Raw genomic sequence first — 19467 nt, forward strand, 5'->3', positions numbered from 1 at the left:
GGCAGAAAATGTGACAGACCAGACTTGAACCCGAGCCCACACTAAGCAATTGGCGAATAATCCTGCCTGATCGCCACAATACTTCCTCCTCAAATGTTTTCATCTACTTAGGCTCCTCCACTGAGTTCACTTCCAGGACATAACAGTGCAGCAAATCTAAGAAAGGGGGGGGGGATACAACAGACCAGGAATTCGAAGCCAGGCTACCAGAACTCCATCTTCGCTGGCGAAGATGCCAGAACTCTGGGTTTCTCAGTTCTTGGAATATAGAAATAATACAAATGTAAAAATTGAGTTGTTTTAGATTTTTACATGATTTTCACTGTCACACATCGTAATATTTTTCTATAGTTATTTAACGTTTTACAACTTGCGTAGCTGTTCAAAATACCTTGATCATGTTAAATTTGAAGTATTGCAACTGACCGTTACTGGCGAGAGTACTTCATAAATACTTAGTTAATTGCAATCTTTAAAATTAGATATTCCAATTATCAAATTGTCATTCTATGGATCTTTTTCAGGGTTGTCCCATACTCAGGTGACCGTTAAGGCACTTGTGCTTCTTTTTTTGCAAAATAATTGGGGTGGCAACTACTGCCCTGTCGCCCCTTTTGTGGCACCCTTGTGGATGATTTGAAACATAACTATTACAGAAAGGCTATATGAGATATCTCCCTCACAGAGACATGTAATCAACGATGTGATGGAAACAATTTATTCAATAAATTGAACAGATTCAAAATATGTACACTGCAGACATCATTATGCAAGAGTAAGCTAAGTTCTAAATCTAAACTACAGATGAATTAAAACATACATTCTAACAACATATTAACAATGTAACAATCAGCACCGCAATGTAATATATACAGACTTATGAGTTATAGAATCACGCATCAGATTCTGCACTTGGCACAAATAGATAGAAAAGCGATTGCTCAGTCAATCTGGACCTACAAATCACATGTTTTTGTATAGACTTTTTAAATTTCCCTTCAGCATCACTAGAACCACGATTTTCCAGTCCTTGATGCATTTTTCATGGCTCCTTCATTGGCCAACCTATCAGCCTCTTCATTTCCATCAACCCCTGTATGACCTCGTACATGCTTCTGTTAACAGTGTGTGAAAAGATCCATGTTTTAGCTTTGTCAAGAATCAAAAACTCACCAGTAATTATCCCAAATAAACTTCGTAAATTTAATTCTAGCATAAATAATTAAGATAGATATGTATCATTTATCAAGTAAGCAGAATACAAATTACTTACAAATTTGACATTGATGTCTTTCATCTCAGCATCTAATGCTTTCCAATCCTCTACATTCTTTACTTTGGATTTGTCTGACAATGTCCATCCATTTTTCTTCCAACTGTGAATCCAAGATGTCATTCCTAAAAATGTGGATCTTTTAAATTTAACTGAATGATTAAATGAATTGTTGCATGAACTTTATAACTTAAACATAGGTAATCAAAGATTACGAAGCTCACCTCGACGAATGTTATCTATAAGTAAGGCAAATTTCACATCATATTTTTTTTCTAGTTAGGGAACATCCCAAGATCAATATCCTGCAAGTTTGGTTTAAGTAGGACTTGTAGTTACTTGGAAATAGACCTGCTCAAAAAAACTTTAAACCTGTTTAGTAATCAAGAAAATTTTGGTCAGTTCCAACATCATAAGCAAGTCTGGAAGTTTTTATCCTTAGATGCACCATCTATGCAAGTTTAATCATAATAGGTCATAATATTATATAGCTACACCAAAAAAATTACCCTGGTCACTCATCTGGATAATGTAGGTCAGATTCAGAATCCAAAGCAAGTCTGGTAGTGTCCATCCCTAGATACATCATCCATGCTAATTTGGTTAAAATATGGCTAAAATTCACTCATGTATAAAATCTAGGTCAGATCCAGCATCCGAAGCAGGTTGGTTAGTGTCCATCCCTAGATGCATCATCCATGAAAGTTTGGTCAAGGTAGGGCTTATAGTTAATTGGGAATGCGACTGCTCCAAAATCTAAACCTTGTCTCACATGTGGAAAATCTAGCTCAGATCCAGCATCCGAAGCAAGTGTGGTAGTGTCCATCCCTAGATGAACCATCCATGCAAGTTTGGTCCAGGTAAGGTTAATAGTTACTTGGGAATGGGACTTGCTCCTAAAACTTTAACCGGGACGCCGACGCTAACGCCGACGCCGGGGGTATAGCATAAGCTCATCTCGACTTCGTCGAGGTGAGCTAATAACTTAAACATAGGTAATCAAATATTATGAAGCTCACCTCGACGAATGTTATCTATAAGTAAGGCAAATTTCACATCATATTTTTTTTCTAGTTAGGGAACATCACAAGATCAATATCCTGCAAGTTTGATTTAAGTAGGACTTGTAGTTACTTGGAAATAGACCTGCTCAAAAAAACTTTAAACCTGTTTAGTAATCAAGAAAATTTTGGTCAGTTCCAACATCCAAAGCAAGTCTGGAAGTTTTCATCCTTAGATGCACCATCTATGCAAGTTTAATCATAATAGGTCATAATATTATATAGCTACACCAAAAAAATTACCCTGGTCACTCATCTGGATAATGTAGGTCAGATTCAGAATCCAAAGCAAGTCTGGTAGTGTCCATCCCTAGATACATCATCCATGCTAATTTGGTTAAAATATGGCTAAAATTCACTCATGTATAAAATCTAGGTCAGATCCAGCATCCGAAGCAGGTTGGTTAGTGTCCATCCCTAGATGCATCATCCATGAAAGTTTGGTCCAGGTAGGGCTAATAGTTACTTGGGAATGGGACTTGCTCCTAAAACTTTAACCGGGACGCCGACGCTAACGCCGGGGGTATAGCATAAGCTCATCTCGACTTCGTCGAGGTGAGCTAAAAAGAAATGTAAATGTAGTTGTACTGACATTGAATAAATCAATAAAGAATTACATGTACATGTACTAAAATGATAGTTTCATCCATTTTTTTTTTCCCAAAGAAGAAAATAAAAGGATCTGCTCATGCCTTGTTCACTGATGAGTGAAATTATGTCTACATCAATATTATATATACATCTGTATCAACAATATTTCTTCCCTAGATTCTGATGTTTGTTTCATTCATCCATTCCAGTCATGAACACATATATCTTCTTGTCATATATTACTGTGTAGATACTTATATATTAGACCTAAGAGTCCCTAATTATCTTTTATTCCAATTTTTGTGCTTTCTATGAGTATAAATATTTCTTCTGGAAAGAAAGCCAGTTATAACTGATACTATAAAAGTACTAACTACTAAAATCTTTTATATCTCCATCCATCTTCACTAATCAAGGGTGATGACCCACTCCTCTATTCTTCTTCTTTGAAAAGAGAAGAGGAGTTGATTGTCATCCTTGGATAGCAAAGATCATCTCAGTTTATCTTGGAACATTTCAGGATGTGAAGTGTTTTAGACTAAGTCCTATAAGGTAAAGTTTTCTTCACTGATTTCCACCATTAAAATAAATTACCATTGATGAGAAACTGGCTATCTGTCACAACAGTAACACTTCTCATCTTCCTTTCTTTTGCTTGTTTCACAGCAACTCTTGCTGCCTGCAACAGGAACAAATAATAAAATTCTTAACTACATATTGTATACAATTCTCATTTATTCCTTAATTACTTTAACCAAATCAGATCAAGTTAAATTATCTGCATTTACAGTTTTCCAGTCATATTACATACCGGAAAGTTGCATGCTTTTCGTCAGAAAATTGTTCAGAAGTAGGGGATGGGTTTATTACACAGGAACTAAATCCAGCCCCCTTTTTCTGGACACTTTTCTTAGCTTTAAGGACAGACGATACGTTCCTCAATAATATATAATTTTTTCTAAGATTTTGTCATTGAAGTATTGCTACTTTAACATGTTTACTCCCAAAAAATTGAGGCACCTTACCAGGCATTTGTGCAAGATACCAGAGGATGTTTTTCCTATAAAATCCCTTTGGGAAAAACTTAATTAGCCAATAACACATTTTTTTGGTGTTTCATTTTTTTAAAGACAATTAGAAACCAGTTTAGAAATCAGAAGGTAATTAAAATTTTGAATATTTTCCAAATAATTCGAAGGTATACAAAACAGACATTTGAGGAACGTATCGTCTGACCTTAAGGACTAATTTCATTAATATCATGTAATAGTGTGTGTAATCCACTGAGTAATTGTCACATACAACATAGATCACTGTAAATTTACTACTAATTAAGTGAACAAGCAGTCAGATATTATACAAGGCCTAAAATATCAAGAGGCCCATTAGCCTTATAGGTCACCTGATGCCCTGTTCACACGGAAAGTTTAATTTGCAGTAAATTAATGCGAAGTAAAATGATGCGAATTAAACTAATGCAAATTAAATTGCGTTCACACGACAGCTAATGCGAAGTAAACTAATGCAAATTATAATTTGATTTCTACAACAAGGTTATTATGACGTCATTTACAAATCACGTCATACTGTGCAGAGCAGATTTACATTTGACATAGTGTCTGTACACATTTTAGTGATTAACATAATTTTCCTTTGTTTTCCACTAAAAAATAGCACAAGTACCTGTATTTGACCATCAACATGTGGCCTGTGACTTAATTCTGCCCTTACGCATGCGTCAAAATTTAATTCGAATTAGCTTCGCTTAGCGTTCACACGGACCTAATGCGAAGTAATTTAATGTGCAGTAAACTAATTCGAATTAAACTAATTCGCATGAAATTCTCTGTGAGAACGCGGATAAAATTTAATTCGCAGTAACTTACGTTTAATTCGAATTAAGCTCTCCATGTGAACAGGGCATGAGTATCATGTAACAACTTTCCAACAATTGAATTTGGTTCGTGTTTTAAACCAGAGGCCATGAAATTCACAATTTTGAAAGAGGCACCATTGCTCATCATAACTATACACGTAGCATGCTTTAAATTTGATTACTTAATACACAGAGGCAGAGTAGGGGAACAAAGAAAAAATGCATTTCAATTAATCAGTAAATATCAGCAATAATCAGTAGTGCCCCCAACCCTTAGGAACCCCTGACCCTGGGGCCACACATTTCACAATTTTGGAAATGGCACCCTTGCTCATCATAAATGTTTGATTAATACCAAGGAGCAGATTTCAAAGCATTAATTGTTTTGAATGGTTTGCATTTGTATAGATTATATAAGGACTATCTGCAAATACATTTTAAAACTTTCCTTTCAAATTCATTTTGAAAGTAATAGCTAGCCAATTAGAAATATTTTAATTTGACAGATGCTATCAATTGCAATTTAGTGCCAGATTCCTCTGCCAAATTCACCAGAGATATAGATAACATCTGCTTTATCATGATGTTGTACCAGAAATCTCCTCACACTAAACTCATCAACTGATCTCTAATTTGACAGATTGCAATTTGCCTCTCATCAAAATGCTCCTTGAAACAACATTGCACCCAGGGGACAAGGGGAATTTGTCTTGTTGACACAAAAGAAATTATTTATATTTGTTATATATTGTGCAAAGTATATGAAAAAATGTTTATTTTGTTAAATGTGTATTTCCCCCAAGGAGCCACTTATGATGCTATTTTCCCCATGAAAATGCTGGAGAGTACAGGATATGTGTTTTCTTAAACAAGGAAAAAACCGAGATAAGGACTTCTTATCATGCTAATAGTGAAACTAGATTTGTCGTCTTCCAGAGAGTATACGTCATCAGAAAAATTTTCAGGGTTAGCTCATGTTATTTAGGGTTGGTCAGGGAACCAGAAACATCTAGGCCTAATACTGGGACAAAAACAATGAACAAAAACAATAACTCACATGTATTTCTGCTCTGTTGTTTGTTGGCCTTCCTGGCAATTTCTCACTCACATTACTGAAACAAACCATTATATAAACTAGAAGAATAGAAAACTGACTCTAAGAAAGGGACCTGCAATGGGAGTTATGCATTGAAAGTTGTGATTAAACTGAGGAGAGTGTGATAACTTGATAGAGAAAAAAAATAAACAAGAGGCCCAAGGGCCTTAACGGTCACCTGAGTATAAAACAACAATCCATAGAGGATCCATAGAGTATAAAATAAACTGATAGAAGCTTTTGTAAATCTTTGATCGTCCACTGTGGCCCCACCCTATCCCCACAGTCATGATGTGAACAAACTTGAATCTATACTACCTGAGGATGTTTCCATGTAGCTAGAATAATCTGTGTCTCGGGACAAACCCTCACCACAGTTAGAATACGTCCCATATACTTGCAATGTAGCAAATCGGAGTGGATCCACTTCAAATTGATTTTGAAGAATACAAAAGGAGTTGCACAGAAAATAACTACCAAATTAATCATAACAAACCTTTTTGAGATTGTATATGCCTTTTAACCTAAAAAATAATCCATATAAATACGGAAATTCAACTCATTTTCTCAACGTTTTTTTCCTCGCTTCAAATTTAATGCCATGTTGACATTCGGAACTCTCTGGATTGTTCATAGAAAATGCACAGAGTTCGAGTTATTTTGCAACATTGCCAATACACAGAATGAATTCTATCGTTAAACCGGGCCCGTAGGACAACATCATTTTAATGATAGAACGTTTTATTATACTTCTGTTAAAATGTTTCCTACATAAAGTTAAGAAGGTAAACTAACTATCTTTATAGTCTCAAAATTTCCACACATAGCAAAGCTATACCCCGGGGTATAGTTTTTGCTATCCACCCCTCGGAAAATTTTCATGCAATTTTTGCCGCCAAGTTTGATTTCCTGTAATCAATCTATAGACTTATGATGTCATCCTAACTTCAGTAGCATTGTGACGTCATCAGGATTTCAGCTCATTCTAGCAGTGTTATCTTATTCCAAATACTTGTTTAAAACTTTTATAATTATTTTTTTTCATGTTTTTACTATCGAACTGTAGTATCAGGTAAATCCAACCCTTAGAAATTATGATATACATCAGTATAATAAAACGCTTATCCACTGGCTGTGAGTGGGATAGCTCTTTCATCAAACCCTTGACAGGAACTATTCCCCTCGGGCAAGCCCTCAGGGAATAGTTCCTGTCGCGGGTTTGATAAAAGAGCTATCCCACTCACAGCCAGTGGATAAGTGTATACTATCTAGTTTCCGTGTAAATATAACCAATCATGGCTTTGCTGTTCTTGAGAAAAAATTTTTTTTTCAAGATTTTTCCTACATATTCCATTGTAAAACTTTCATTGTCCATTGTGGCCCCATCCTACCCCTGGGGATCATGATTTTAACAAACTTGAATCTATACTACCTGAAGATGTTTCCACACAGGTTTCATCTTTCTTGGCCCAGTGGTTCTGGAGAAGAAGATTTTTCCAATGTATTCCCATGTAAAACTTTGATCATCCATTGTGGCCCTGGCCTACCCCTGGGGGCCATGCTTTGAACAAGCTTGAATCTACACTACCTGAGGATGTTTCCACAAAAGTTTCAACCTTCTTGGCCCAGTGGTTCTGGAGAAGAAAATTTTAAAAGATTTTTTCTTATGTGTTTCTATGTAAAACTTTGATAGTCCATTGTGGCCCCACACTACCCCTGGGCCTGGAGTTACGATTTTAAGAAACTGGAGTCTTCACTACCTGAGGATGTTTTCATGTAAGTTTCATCTTACCTGGTCCAGTGGTTCTTGAGAAGAAGATTTTTAAAAGATACCATTAATTTTTCACTAATTCTTAATTATCTCCCCTTGGAAGAAGGCTTGGCCCTTCATTTGACAAACTTGAATCACCATTACCTAAGGATACTTTGTGGCAAGTTTGGTGGAAATTGGCCCAGTGGTTCTTGAAAAGAAGTTGAAAATGCGAAAAGTTTACGCACAACGCACACGGTGCAATAGGTCACCTGAGTCACTCAGGAAATTCAAAATAAAGGAAAAAGAAAATGAAACATCTACCGTAATTAAGAAATGCAGAGATGTATCCTAAATGACAGAATGATATTTAATACTGTTAATGCTCCAACAAATCATTGTGGCCCTTATAATAATTCTTTGAATAAAGGAACTCAAACTGTTTAAGTTAAGAAATGAGCTGGTTCATTATGCAAATTACTGAAAACACCAAAAAGCTAGCAGACTAACCATGGATGATCTGGTCCCCAGTAAACTCCTATACCAGCCACGGAACCCTTCTGGCCATTATTACGACAACAGCCATCTGTGTACACATGATCATCCTCAGTCTCGGTAGAACTGGATCCTGGAAATGACAGTGATTCCTTAATACATGTAGTTGTCAAACAGTCAAAATCAACTCATTTCTCCTTGCTTTTTTTGCATAAATTAATTAATTACAGCGATTTTTTTCTACCCATTGGGAAAGGGTCCAGTACCGGTTCAATTGGGAAAAATAGCATTGAAATAGAACAAAGGAGAATTTTCTGTCATTTAAACAAATGAAACGTATTTTGCATTTATTCCAACTTCATTACCTATTACTCTGTGTTTTAAAGAATAAACAACAAGTATTTATTATTCTTCATATCAATGTCCCTTGTTTTCGCATTTTCATGTATGACACTAAGCCGTCTACACCACAGGTCCCGCCATATTACCACTAATCTCTGTTTTCGATTTAAGGGTTTGGTTTTGTGTTCATCCAAGTGAAACTCGTATGAAATAAAAATCTCTATATCTTAATAAATACTTCTTGCTTACTCTTGAAAACTGACCTATGACATCTTCCATGTGAAAGCTGTCTTGACATGTATGCAGTTTGGTTGTCACTTGCAGTGTCTTGCAGCGAATGCGGGTGGTTACGTTCCGATTACTTGTTCGACCCGCGTGGTTTCGACACGAATCCATGTTCGACCCGAGTGGTTTCGTTCCAAAGCAATTAACAATTATTAGCTTTCAATTAACAATTATTTGCTTCGGAACGAAATTAGTTAACACTTTCAAAAGTTTTACATTTTATTTTTTCGTCTACATTTTTTTTATATCGACTAAGTATATTTTAATCATTTAAATAGTGTTAATTATCGTGTGTAATTTAATTTAGAGCAACGTACATTGTTTAGATAGTGCAAATGTGATCACGGTACATTTGAAGAAGTATTTGATTAATTTTTATGGAAAACTGTTCAAATATAATTCATTACTAAATCAAATTAATAACATCCATGCTCCGCGATAGTAGAAAAAAAATGTAAGGAAGCCATCTGACTGCATGTTGACTACACATAAGGAAACAACGACCTATTGACACGTACATTTCTGAAGCCATGCAATATACAGCTACCGAATATCCATTTGTTTACCGCACAGTGTGTACCCCTGTACTCAGCTATTGACATGAGATCTAGAGTAGGTCGAACCCACTTGGGTCGTAACCACGCGGGTCGAACACGGAATCGGAACGTAACCACCCGATACCCTTGCAGCAATAGTGTGCATATTACACTTGCAGGACTGCACAGCTACAGGTCTAACAAAACAATAACATGACATTTGTTGTATATGTGCAGATAGTTGAACGTCATGGGTACAACTATTTGTTTCGTTCCTAACAATACTGTGCGTACTTTTTCCATAACTGTCTGTTTTTCATCAACTAGGCATGTCCGCCATGCGAAATCGGGGGGCTGCCATTCCGGTATTGAAACCAACTGACTATTTCTGTAATCTGATGTCTCTAGTACCTCGATTACACAAAGCAATTAGAGAGATATTTCGTTAAACATCTCCAGCTATTAGAATGTTTCGATCTAAATGTTTAATATTGTTTATTATAAAAGTAACATCGATGTTTACGTCATATCAGGGAATGCTCCGTCTTCGATTTTACATGGACAGATAAATTAATACGCGCCCAGTTTTAGCAGTTCCGACTGAATTTAACGTCTGTTATTTCTTTTGCAGGTAAGGCTGTTAATTACTTTTTATCAAATAAGCATATTAATCCTACAAATGTAGGACAATGTCATATAATATTGAAAAATATTGCACGAAAATTAAGAACTATAATCACTCAGCGTAGTTTATTTCTGAGGTCTGTCATGCGATATTCGGCTAAAGTGAAAGTAGGAGCTGGTAAGTCGATTTGTTGTGTTTATTGTGATTTATGAGCCTTATCTCAGAAATACGATATAACTCCTAGTATCAGTAATACATTTTGAGTATGACAACGCCTGCGATCTAATGGACATCAATCTTAAAAAGGTTAAACGTTATACAAAGGATCTGAGAATTTCCACGTGTTTCTTGCAGACCACAATTTGGTAGCGGGCAATATTTAAGGTTCCTCTAATAAATGTTACTATGTTTCAAAATACTAAAAGTGTTCGTCATTGTATAAAAATATAGTTCAGTCAAAAACAGGGTTTCAAATATTATGAGTAGAGTAAAGAACTGAATTTTGTTTTCATTAATGAGCGATTTTTGTGTAAGATCCTTCATTGAGCCTCAGACACACCAAGTTAAATGTCCAATGACGGCTAAGTGAAGTGGCTCTACGTAGTACACATATATGGTAAATCAGATGTGTTATTTGTAAATCAAAATTTTGATATTCAAATTTTATTGCTTTTTTGTTTTGATTTTTGTAAAAGAGATGCAAGTATTATTGATTATTTATATAAATAATTTTCACATAAGTTTGTACTATGTATACAAACCATCATTTTGGACTTGGTCCTTCTGATTTGCAGATTAGTGCAGTATATGTAGTTCTCATGGGGAAAAGTAAATTAAACGATAAAAATTTTCAAGGATGTCAACTTAATTTGCTTATTGCTTGATATGTAAATTGTTCAATGTTCATCAAATGAAGAGACTGCAGCAAAATTGAAAAATAGGTTTTTTTAAAGATGAAAATTGCATAAAGTATTAATAATTAATATTCTCTAGTTGAAATGGTTAAGATTGAAAACTTGAATTTCTGCAACGGCATTGGTTTCATCAAAAAGGGAGTATAATAAGGGGGTCTTACCTGATCTTAAGTTACCATTGAGCATGCTGAATCAAATGCTACCAAGCATGTTTATTTTTAATATATTCGATCAGTGCATATTATCTATTCAAGATATATTACTAAAGTCAGGTACTCTTCACACAATTGCTCCGACGAAAATAGTTCCATTCATGATCAGTAGATACAAGATTACAACAAATGTTAAGAATAATGATGTATATTTAATACGTTAAAGAAAACAAAATTAACGTAAAAAGATTTTAAGAAAATCATCTTTTCCCCGGAAAAGCAAATAAAAAGTTTTCATATTCCTACGCTCGCTGCCTCCTCAGTCTTTTTCCCGAAAATATATAGGTCATACTTCGATTGATAATGATAAATCTTTTCACCAGTTATATTACTGTCATTATTATTGTTCGTTCATTGCCTTATAATTTCTTTTGAATGGATATGTTAATCATTAACTGTGTTTTTTTTTTCTCTCTTTTAATGAATAACGGAATGGTTATTATGGTTAAACACCTGCAATCGTAACCTCTCGGTAAAGCAACGTAATGTTCCGAGCTCGTCTGAAAGGATCTTCGCACTTGTGTAGACCTAGGCTATTTGGTCTTGCAAGCACAGGTGTGTGCACCGTTTGCTAGAGACGCTTAGATCACGTAGACTGGGTATCAGTATTTGCTACGGAAATGAAGAAGTTTAGAACTATACACCAGTTTCATAAGAAGTGCAGGTTTTTTTACTCAAGCCCTAAATTGGGCTAGAGGGGCTGAGTTGTCTAAAACGAGACTAGGTCATCGATCTGCTCAGTTTAAAAACACGAAAATATACTAAGTTTATCTTCAAAACATCTGTATATTCAAAATCTATATTAAGTGTTAAATGTCGGATTCTATCCTATGACGAAGGAATATTCAGTGATGCTCCATAGCCGCAACCGATCTCGCGCTTTCCTTTGCGTTTAACAACGGCCGTCAATGCATCTCTGGACAAGTTCATTGATTACAAGTTCATTCGTTCTAAAAGGTGACATGTTGACTATCTTTAACATCTGCCTATGGATGATAGTAATTTAATAGCACAAAATTAAAAAAATAAATTAAAATCTATCCTTGATAGATCTATAGTTTTGCTATTTATAAAAAAATGGGCTATCTTTCATAATCCATAACGGCTTGAACTTGATTTGAATTTTTTTTTACAGAAGATTATATCATTGGAAAGTTAGATGGTACACATGTAGCACAGGCCCATATAGTACGCGGGATTTTTTTCGGAGCCCCCCCCCCTTCACTTTGAAAACGTTGCTACAGGCCTGTAACATGCTATTTGGTTTAAATATTCCTGAAAATGAAGGTGTTAAATACATTTTTAAAATTATACGATTAATTATATTTAGTCTATGTTCTATGTGAAATTAAAACTATTTTTAGCGACTTTGTGATAGTCACTACATGCATCTACATCTACCGATATATATGAACATGCAGTTTGTTTCCTAGTACATGCATATTTTATTCAACAAAAGATGTTGAAACTCAGTAGCCTAAATATTTTGTCGTTTTAGGATATTTATGGCACTTTTATTATGACTTTCTACAGCTTGAGTATCTCTGACGTTTTGTCAGTAAATACTTGTTTTTTTTATTAGAAATCATCTGAGCACAATGAAAATTCGAATAAATTAAAAGTCGAATATCTTGGATATGGGGTAACCCATATCTATTCTTGTTAATTGAATGTTCATTTTATGAAAGTTTTTCATATGCTCAATTAGACTTAGGTTGTTGGTTGCACTTGTATAAGGAAGAGATAAGGGGGTGGGGTGGGGGGTAAACCTTGGTATTGATCCATAAATACCATAATATTCTTGTAGAAACCTCTAAGATTTTTTCTATAAAATTGAAAAAAAAAATGAATGTACATGTAGCCACCACTTTATCTCAAAGGTTATTATTATTATTTTTTTTTTTGGAGGACCTGCATTTTAATGGTACAGGCAAACCTTGTTACATTGTATTTCTATCCTGATGGGACCAATAAAAAAATAAGAAATCTGGTATAGTTTGACACATTGAGGTTAAAATGCTTAAAGAAAAAAATGGAAGAGACTTTAAATGAAATATGAAGATAACAAACAATAATCAAATTCAAATTCACATAATTTTGAGAGATGGAAGCAAAACTCTATTCTTATAATGTCTCATAGAACAAAAGTTTTAACGGACACAGTTTCAGGAAATAAATACCATTCAGTTAAAACACTGACACCCTTCAACATGTTCAACAAAGATTAATATTAATATCTAGATTTAAAAGAATTGTTTTTGAACTTTTTTCCTAAAATTTATTATAACTATGTTTACCATGTTTACAAAATGCCTTGTTTCACAAACACTGTTCAGATATTTTCTCTGGACTGTCAATTTCTGCATTTCATAATCATGTGATACCTGTGTTGGAGCCCTCCCAAAAACCTCCCCTGTAAGGTGAGTTTTATATCCCATTGAAATGATTCTGTAAATTTAATAGACATGTGTATAAGGGTAAAAGGTAGGTGTTATAATCACAGTGAGCTGACTTGTCAATTTCATTTTGTATGATTGGATTCAGATGTTATTCTATGTGTACAGAATGAAAGAATGTACAATTTTTATGATGAGAAATATATATGCGGTTGGATGAAAAGAAAGATTTTGTTTGAGTGAATGTTGTGTATGTGTCCGTCACATTGTCTCAAGCCATGGTTGGAGTCCGTCTACAGCTCTCTCCTACCCGAGGCTGCTTGAGCGAATTAAGTATCGTTATCATGAATAATCAAACCTTATGTGTGATGTCACGTTATAACCCAATAAAAGTAATTGTTTATATTGCAGTTGACTTTAACGATAAAAAAACAAATGTTAGGTAAACAGTGACTGAAAAAAGAAGTCACATCAGAGGTTATTTTTAAATAATTGAAAACTTCAATCTCTTTTGGAAGCAACTGTTTCTGATCATCTTCTTGTAGCTTACTAACACACATGTCATCATATCAGGTTTTTAAAATTCTGCCATCAAATCCTTACCTTGTCATTTAACCTTCAGATTTTGTACTTGTTTGCTTTATTTAATTATGATCTTATATGCTTGTTTCATCTACTTCCCAAGGCAAGATGACATGACCATCACTTGGGTTTACCTTAATTGATCTTATTTATGGTTGATCTCTTTGTATACAGATTAGACTCATATATCTCTATATGGATTAAACTACTCTGATCTAAACTAATTGTAAATTAAAATAAGATATATTCAGTCCAACAATCAGTGTTAACCAACATTTACAATGTGACCATCATTGCTGAGGGATGTGTAGCCTTTGACCCTGAAATTTACATGTCTGTCTTTGCATGCTTTTTACTTAGTCATGATGTAAAGATTTAACTTTCAATTCAAGTTCCCTCTTTGAGAGTGATCAACAGTATTGTTTTTTTAGTGGTATATTATAAATTATTTATATTTAATATTTTACAGATTTCAAAGTTAAGGAGATCATTCAAATGACAGAGGTTTTGGTCCATCTTGGTTTGTCTCAACAGTTAATCTTTTGGAAAGCAGTGTTGGAGAAAATATCAGCAACATGTGAAGACTGTGATTTAGTTTCATATGATATGACTAAAGAAAGTTAATATTTTTGATTCCATGGTTGTATGAACAAATGCTTTGAACTTTCCAAACATCATTGAAAAAGAACATATGATGACCAAACAAAAATACATATTTGAACTTTCCACGAGTTTACAATGAAGAACATTTTGGGATCTTGATACAGGATATTATTGTGTTTAGTGTTTTAGTGTTTTATCTAATTTATTCATATTGTTTAGTGCATTAAGGACATACACAACGTACCTTACCTACTGATACTTTTTCGAGATATTCTTAATTTAAGATTATAGTGCTATCAGATGTTCGTAGACAAAAAATCAGCATGCATTACCAGGGGTTTTGAAAAGATATCAATTGATGAAAATTCTTGTATAATTCAAAGAAAAATATACAAAAATTACTAAACATATATTCTAGATGTTTTGTTTATCCAAACTTGTTTTAGAAGAAGTGTACAATAGCATATATAGACATTAAAATTTAGCACACAGTTCCTTTAAGTATTGGAACTCTTCAACTCCAAAGAAAAAGACAATAAAGTTCAAACTATGTTGCGTATGTCATTAAATGCAAAAAATGTTTTAAAGTCAATCTTGTGAAACCTATGCTAAGAACACAGGTCTCAAATATCTTAGAGAGTTATATTAGAGTTATATTGTTAGAATTGAAGCTTATTTATAAAATTATACCTTATATATTTAAAGAAAGTTTCACAAAAAAATAGTCAAACTTGCATATACTGGTTAACATGTTAAAAGAAATATAATATCCTGGAAGTGATTAAGAATAAAAAAAAAGTTCATTTATCATCCTTTTCTTTTGTTCTTCTTGGTGACTTTTTACAATAATCAAAGACATTTACATTTTAGCTCATCTGAGTAGAGGCTCTGTTGAACTTTTCTGATCAAAGAGTCTCTGGTGTCTGTCCATCTGTCATCCATAAAAATTAAACCCTAAAATAGGGGTATCAAAGTTTGACATGGGAATAGATAGGAAAAAATTGTCCTTTAATGAACAACAAGGTAATGATTTACTCATAATGTATGCAAGCATCCTCAAGAAGTGAAGATTCAAGTTGGTCAAAATCATTTGCCTGACTTATTATTATAATAATATTAAAATATTCCCTATTTGTATTTTTTTTCATTTTTTTTCTTCAAATAATCTGAGATCAGATTTTACATATAAATTGGTAAATGCATGTATAAATGTGAAAAAAAAACTTTAGAAAACATATAAGCCATGTTAGCCGTATTGATAATGAAATATCCTCATGTTGTGGAATCAGTTTTGGATTAGACATGGCCTTATGGCCCAGGGTGGGGCCACAATATTAGCTCAGATTTGTTTTTATGAGAATTAAGGGGGATAAGAATGTCTTAGAAATCTGAAGAACACCAAGGTGACTCAAGTGAATGTTGTGGGCCAGGCCTCTTATTTAAATTGCCCACTTCCATTATCCCTGCAGATTTTTAATTAACATCTTATTTGGCATACTTTTTAAGGAGAAAATCATTTTTCTAACATTAATTTCCCTGTGTTTTGTACACACCATAGAGTAATATTTTAGATACATCTGGGCTTTCATATAAAGTGCTATTTTTAGATCAAAAGTGAGTCTCTTTAATTCTATTTTTAACACATTGCCATGTGGTTGGGACTACTTTCATGGCTAACATTTTCTTGTTTAACTAACAAGTATGCATTTAAAGAAATGTACCTATTGTAGTGAGTTTACATTTAAATCAAAGGTTCTTCACAAATAGTTGTAGCCACTTAATTGTTTTAACTATTTCATATTTTTTTGGATTTTTTGGTGCACTACTAAAACCTGTGGCTGCGCAGTCCTGCAGGTGTATTGTGCACTTCATAGCTGCAAACTGCTGCAAGTGTCAATTAAGCTGCATATACCCAGGGATTGTTTTCATTATGAAGATGACATGGACCAGTTTTCAAGTGTTAGCAAGGCTTAATTTTTGAGATATTAAGGTTTTTATTTTTAGTGAGTCTCACTTGGCTGCACACAAAACCAAACCCTTAAGCGGAAGTGAAACAATAAGTCAACTTGTACAACGTTTCATATAAAAAGAAATACGATGTCATCGTAGTCTGTTGCTTGGCAGTGGAATTGGGAATTTTTAGTCTCAAAATTGGGAAAAATTTAATCTTTTTGGCATTGCATGGGAATGGTACTGTTTATCGGTACCAATTATATAAGGAAAAAAAACGCTGTAATTTTAAAAATATTCACATTCAAAATGTCATCAAGAGAGATCAAACATACCGTATATACTCGCCTATAAGTCGGTCCGCCTATAAGTCGGTTGTGATTTTTGAGGTTATTTTGGAGGGATTTGCCATTGACTCGCCTATAAGTCGGTACAACTTTTTGCCAGGATCGGTGGACAATTTCAAATCAATGCTCTAATGTTTTAACGTGTTTGAAATAATATTATGAGAAATTACACCAATATTTTATCTCGTTTTTTTTTTCTTCTCTTATAAATTTCATATCAATACTCTAATGTATTTACCTGTGTTCAAATAATATGTTAGGATATGACATCGGTAATTAATATTTTTATTTTTCAACAAACCACTACCATTTTAGTTTGTTTAAGAGTTAAATCCCTTGTCTTGTATATTTTATACATCGATCTCGATCATTGGCGGATCTCTGTTTCTTTGGCATGGTGATGAACTATGTAACGAGTCTATCAACATTTTGATGATATTTAATTAGGAGGTGCTCAATGTCCAAGCCATATCTATAGTTATAGATAATGCTATGTTTGATCTTTTATTAGCAATTATTGTCTCTAATTACCTGTATCCCTTTCCTGACACCATGTTTATTTAGTGGCACGCGCCCCGAGAAAATTGTGTACCACACATGGGAAGCATTTTCATAAACAATCGAGTTTTAATAGACTCCAGAATAATATTCGGAATTATTTTTTAAGAATATGATATCTGTTGTCAAAAACATTGCAGACGATATATATAATTATACATTTAATTTAATGATAAACATATTATGTCGGGTTCGCAATTCCATTTTACCGATAAACAATAGATTTACAGTAAGTCACAAGTTAATTAAAGAAATATTTTTGTTAATAATTAATCAAATGAATAATATACACTTAAGATAAAAATAAATCATTAAAACATGTAATTAAATACTTTTACTTCATATATAATCTTAGAATACATAAATAATACAAGAGGCCCGAGGGCCTTAACGGTCACCTGAGTATAATACAACAATTTAGAGGATCCATAGAGTATAAAATGAACTGAAAGGTGAAGCTTTGTTGCCCAAAAGCAAGAAAAATAGAGTGATCAGGATCAACAAAATAATTAGTCTAGTGTTCATTAACAGTACATAAATTAGGTTCTAATCTGTTCCCCGTTTATCACTCTCACCAGACAGACTTATAATCAGTGCTTCTGTACTCTTTTAATTCCTTGTTGAAATCTCTTACATTGGCCTCTCTTGGTCTTTGATGAACATTTAATAAGACAAGTTATTTTTGTCTCATTTTTATTTATCTGTTACTTACAAGTCTACCTGATCATTAAAACTATGAAAGTACTTTTTGTATTATACAATAAATTTTCTTGCATAATTCTCTTATTCTATTAACCTTTCAAGTACATTATTTACAGTGATTAATTATCACAAGTAAATGGCAAAGGGGAATAACTCCTCTCAGTAGAATACAAATTAATAGAGCCCTGGCCTGGACCAGAACACTTGACCAAATGGTTCTGATGTTCAACCAGAAGTCTCTGATGAGACTGTAGCTCTACTGGTCTGTACGTATAACAAAGGAAAAGTAGCACTTGGATTTGAAACTTTGCAACAAGAAACAATAAATAGAATTATGTATCTTAATGTAGTCTACTTCTGTGCCAAATTAAATTGAAATCAAACGAAAACTGTAGGAGGAGTAGCATTTTGAAAGTATTTCACAGAAATTTCTATTTTTAGTAAGCATGACAACACCATTCACTGAAATCAAAAACCGAAATACATATTACGTATCTTAGTGTATTCTTATTGTGTGCCAAATTAGACTGTAATCAGACCAAAACTGTAGGGGGAGTAACGTTTTAAAGGAATTTCACAGAAATTTCTATTTTTAGTAACCATGGCAACACCGTTCATCGAAATCAAAAGCCGATGCACTAAATTATGTATCTTAGTGTAGTCTACTTGTGTGCCAAGTTGTACTGAAATCAGACCAAAACTGTAGGAGGAGTAGCGTTTTATAGGAATTTCATAGAAATTTCTATTTTTAGTAACCATGACAACACCGTTCAATGAAATCAAAAACCGATGCACTAAATTATGTATCTTAGTGTAGTCTACTTGTGTGCCAAGTTATATTGAAATCAGACCAAAACTGTAGGAGGAGTAGCGTTTTAAAGGAATTTAACCATGGCAACACCGTTCATCGAAATCAGAAACTGATGCACTAAATTATGTATCTTAGTGTAGTCTACTTGTGTGCCAAGTTATATTGAAATCAGACCAAAACTGTAGAAGGAGTAGTGTTTTATAGGAATTTCACAGAAATTTCTATTTTTAGTAACCATGACGACACCGTTCATCGAAATCAAAAACCGATGCACTAAATTATGTATCTTAGTGTAGTCTACTTGTGTGCCAAGTTATATTGAAATCAGACGAAAACTGTAGGAGGAGTAGCGTTTTATAGGAATTTCACAGAAATTTCTATTTTTAGTAACCATGGCAACATCGTTCATCGAAATCAAAAACCAATGCACTAAATTATGCATCTTAGTGTAGTCTACTTGTG

At 33.8% G+C, this 19467-nt stretch overlaps 1 protein-coding gene across 2 annotated transcripts in view; it reads right to left on the bottom strand.

Annotated features, from left to right (window-relative positions):
- Positions 1–702: 702 nt before the first annotated feature.
- The window catches only part of LOC133177039 (ribonuclease H1-like), a 41009-nt gene continuing 22244 nt past the window's right edge, over positions 703–19467 (bottom strand). For both annotated transcript variants that reach the window (XM_061312127.1, XM_061312126.1), the window contains 5 exons: positions 8158–8275; positions 5859–5913; positions 3520–3604; positions 1274–1398; positions 703–1115 (listed from right to left, as the gene is read on the bottom strand). In XM_061312127.1, the coding sequence (XP_061168111.1) occupies positions 1008–1115; positions 1274–1398; positions 3520–3604; positions 5859–5913; positions 8158–8275 (491 nt within the window). In that variant the 3' untranslated portion in view covers positions 703–1007. The remainder of the gene's footprint in view (positions 1116–1273; positions 1399–3519; positions 3605–5858; positions 5914–8157; positions 8276–19467) is intronic.

This window comes from Saccostrea echinata, unplaced genomic scaffold (genome assembly GCF_033153115.1).
Source record: "Saccostrea echinata isolate AGI-Se365-2 ecotype Australia unplaced genomic scaffold, CSIRO_AGI_Sech_v1 ptg000086l, whole genome shotgun sequence".
Classification (NCBI taxonomy): Eukaryota; Metazoa; Mollusca; class Bivalvia; order Ostreida; family Ostreidae; genus Saccostrea; species Saccostrea echinata.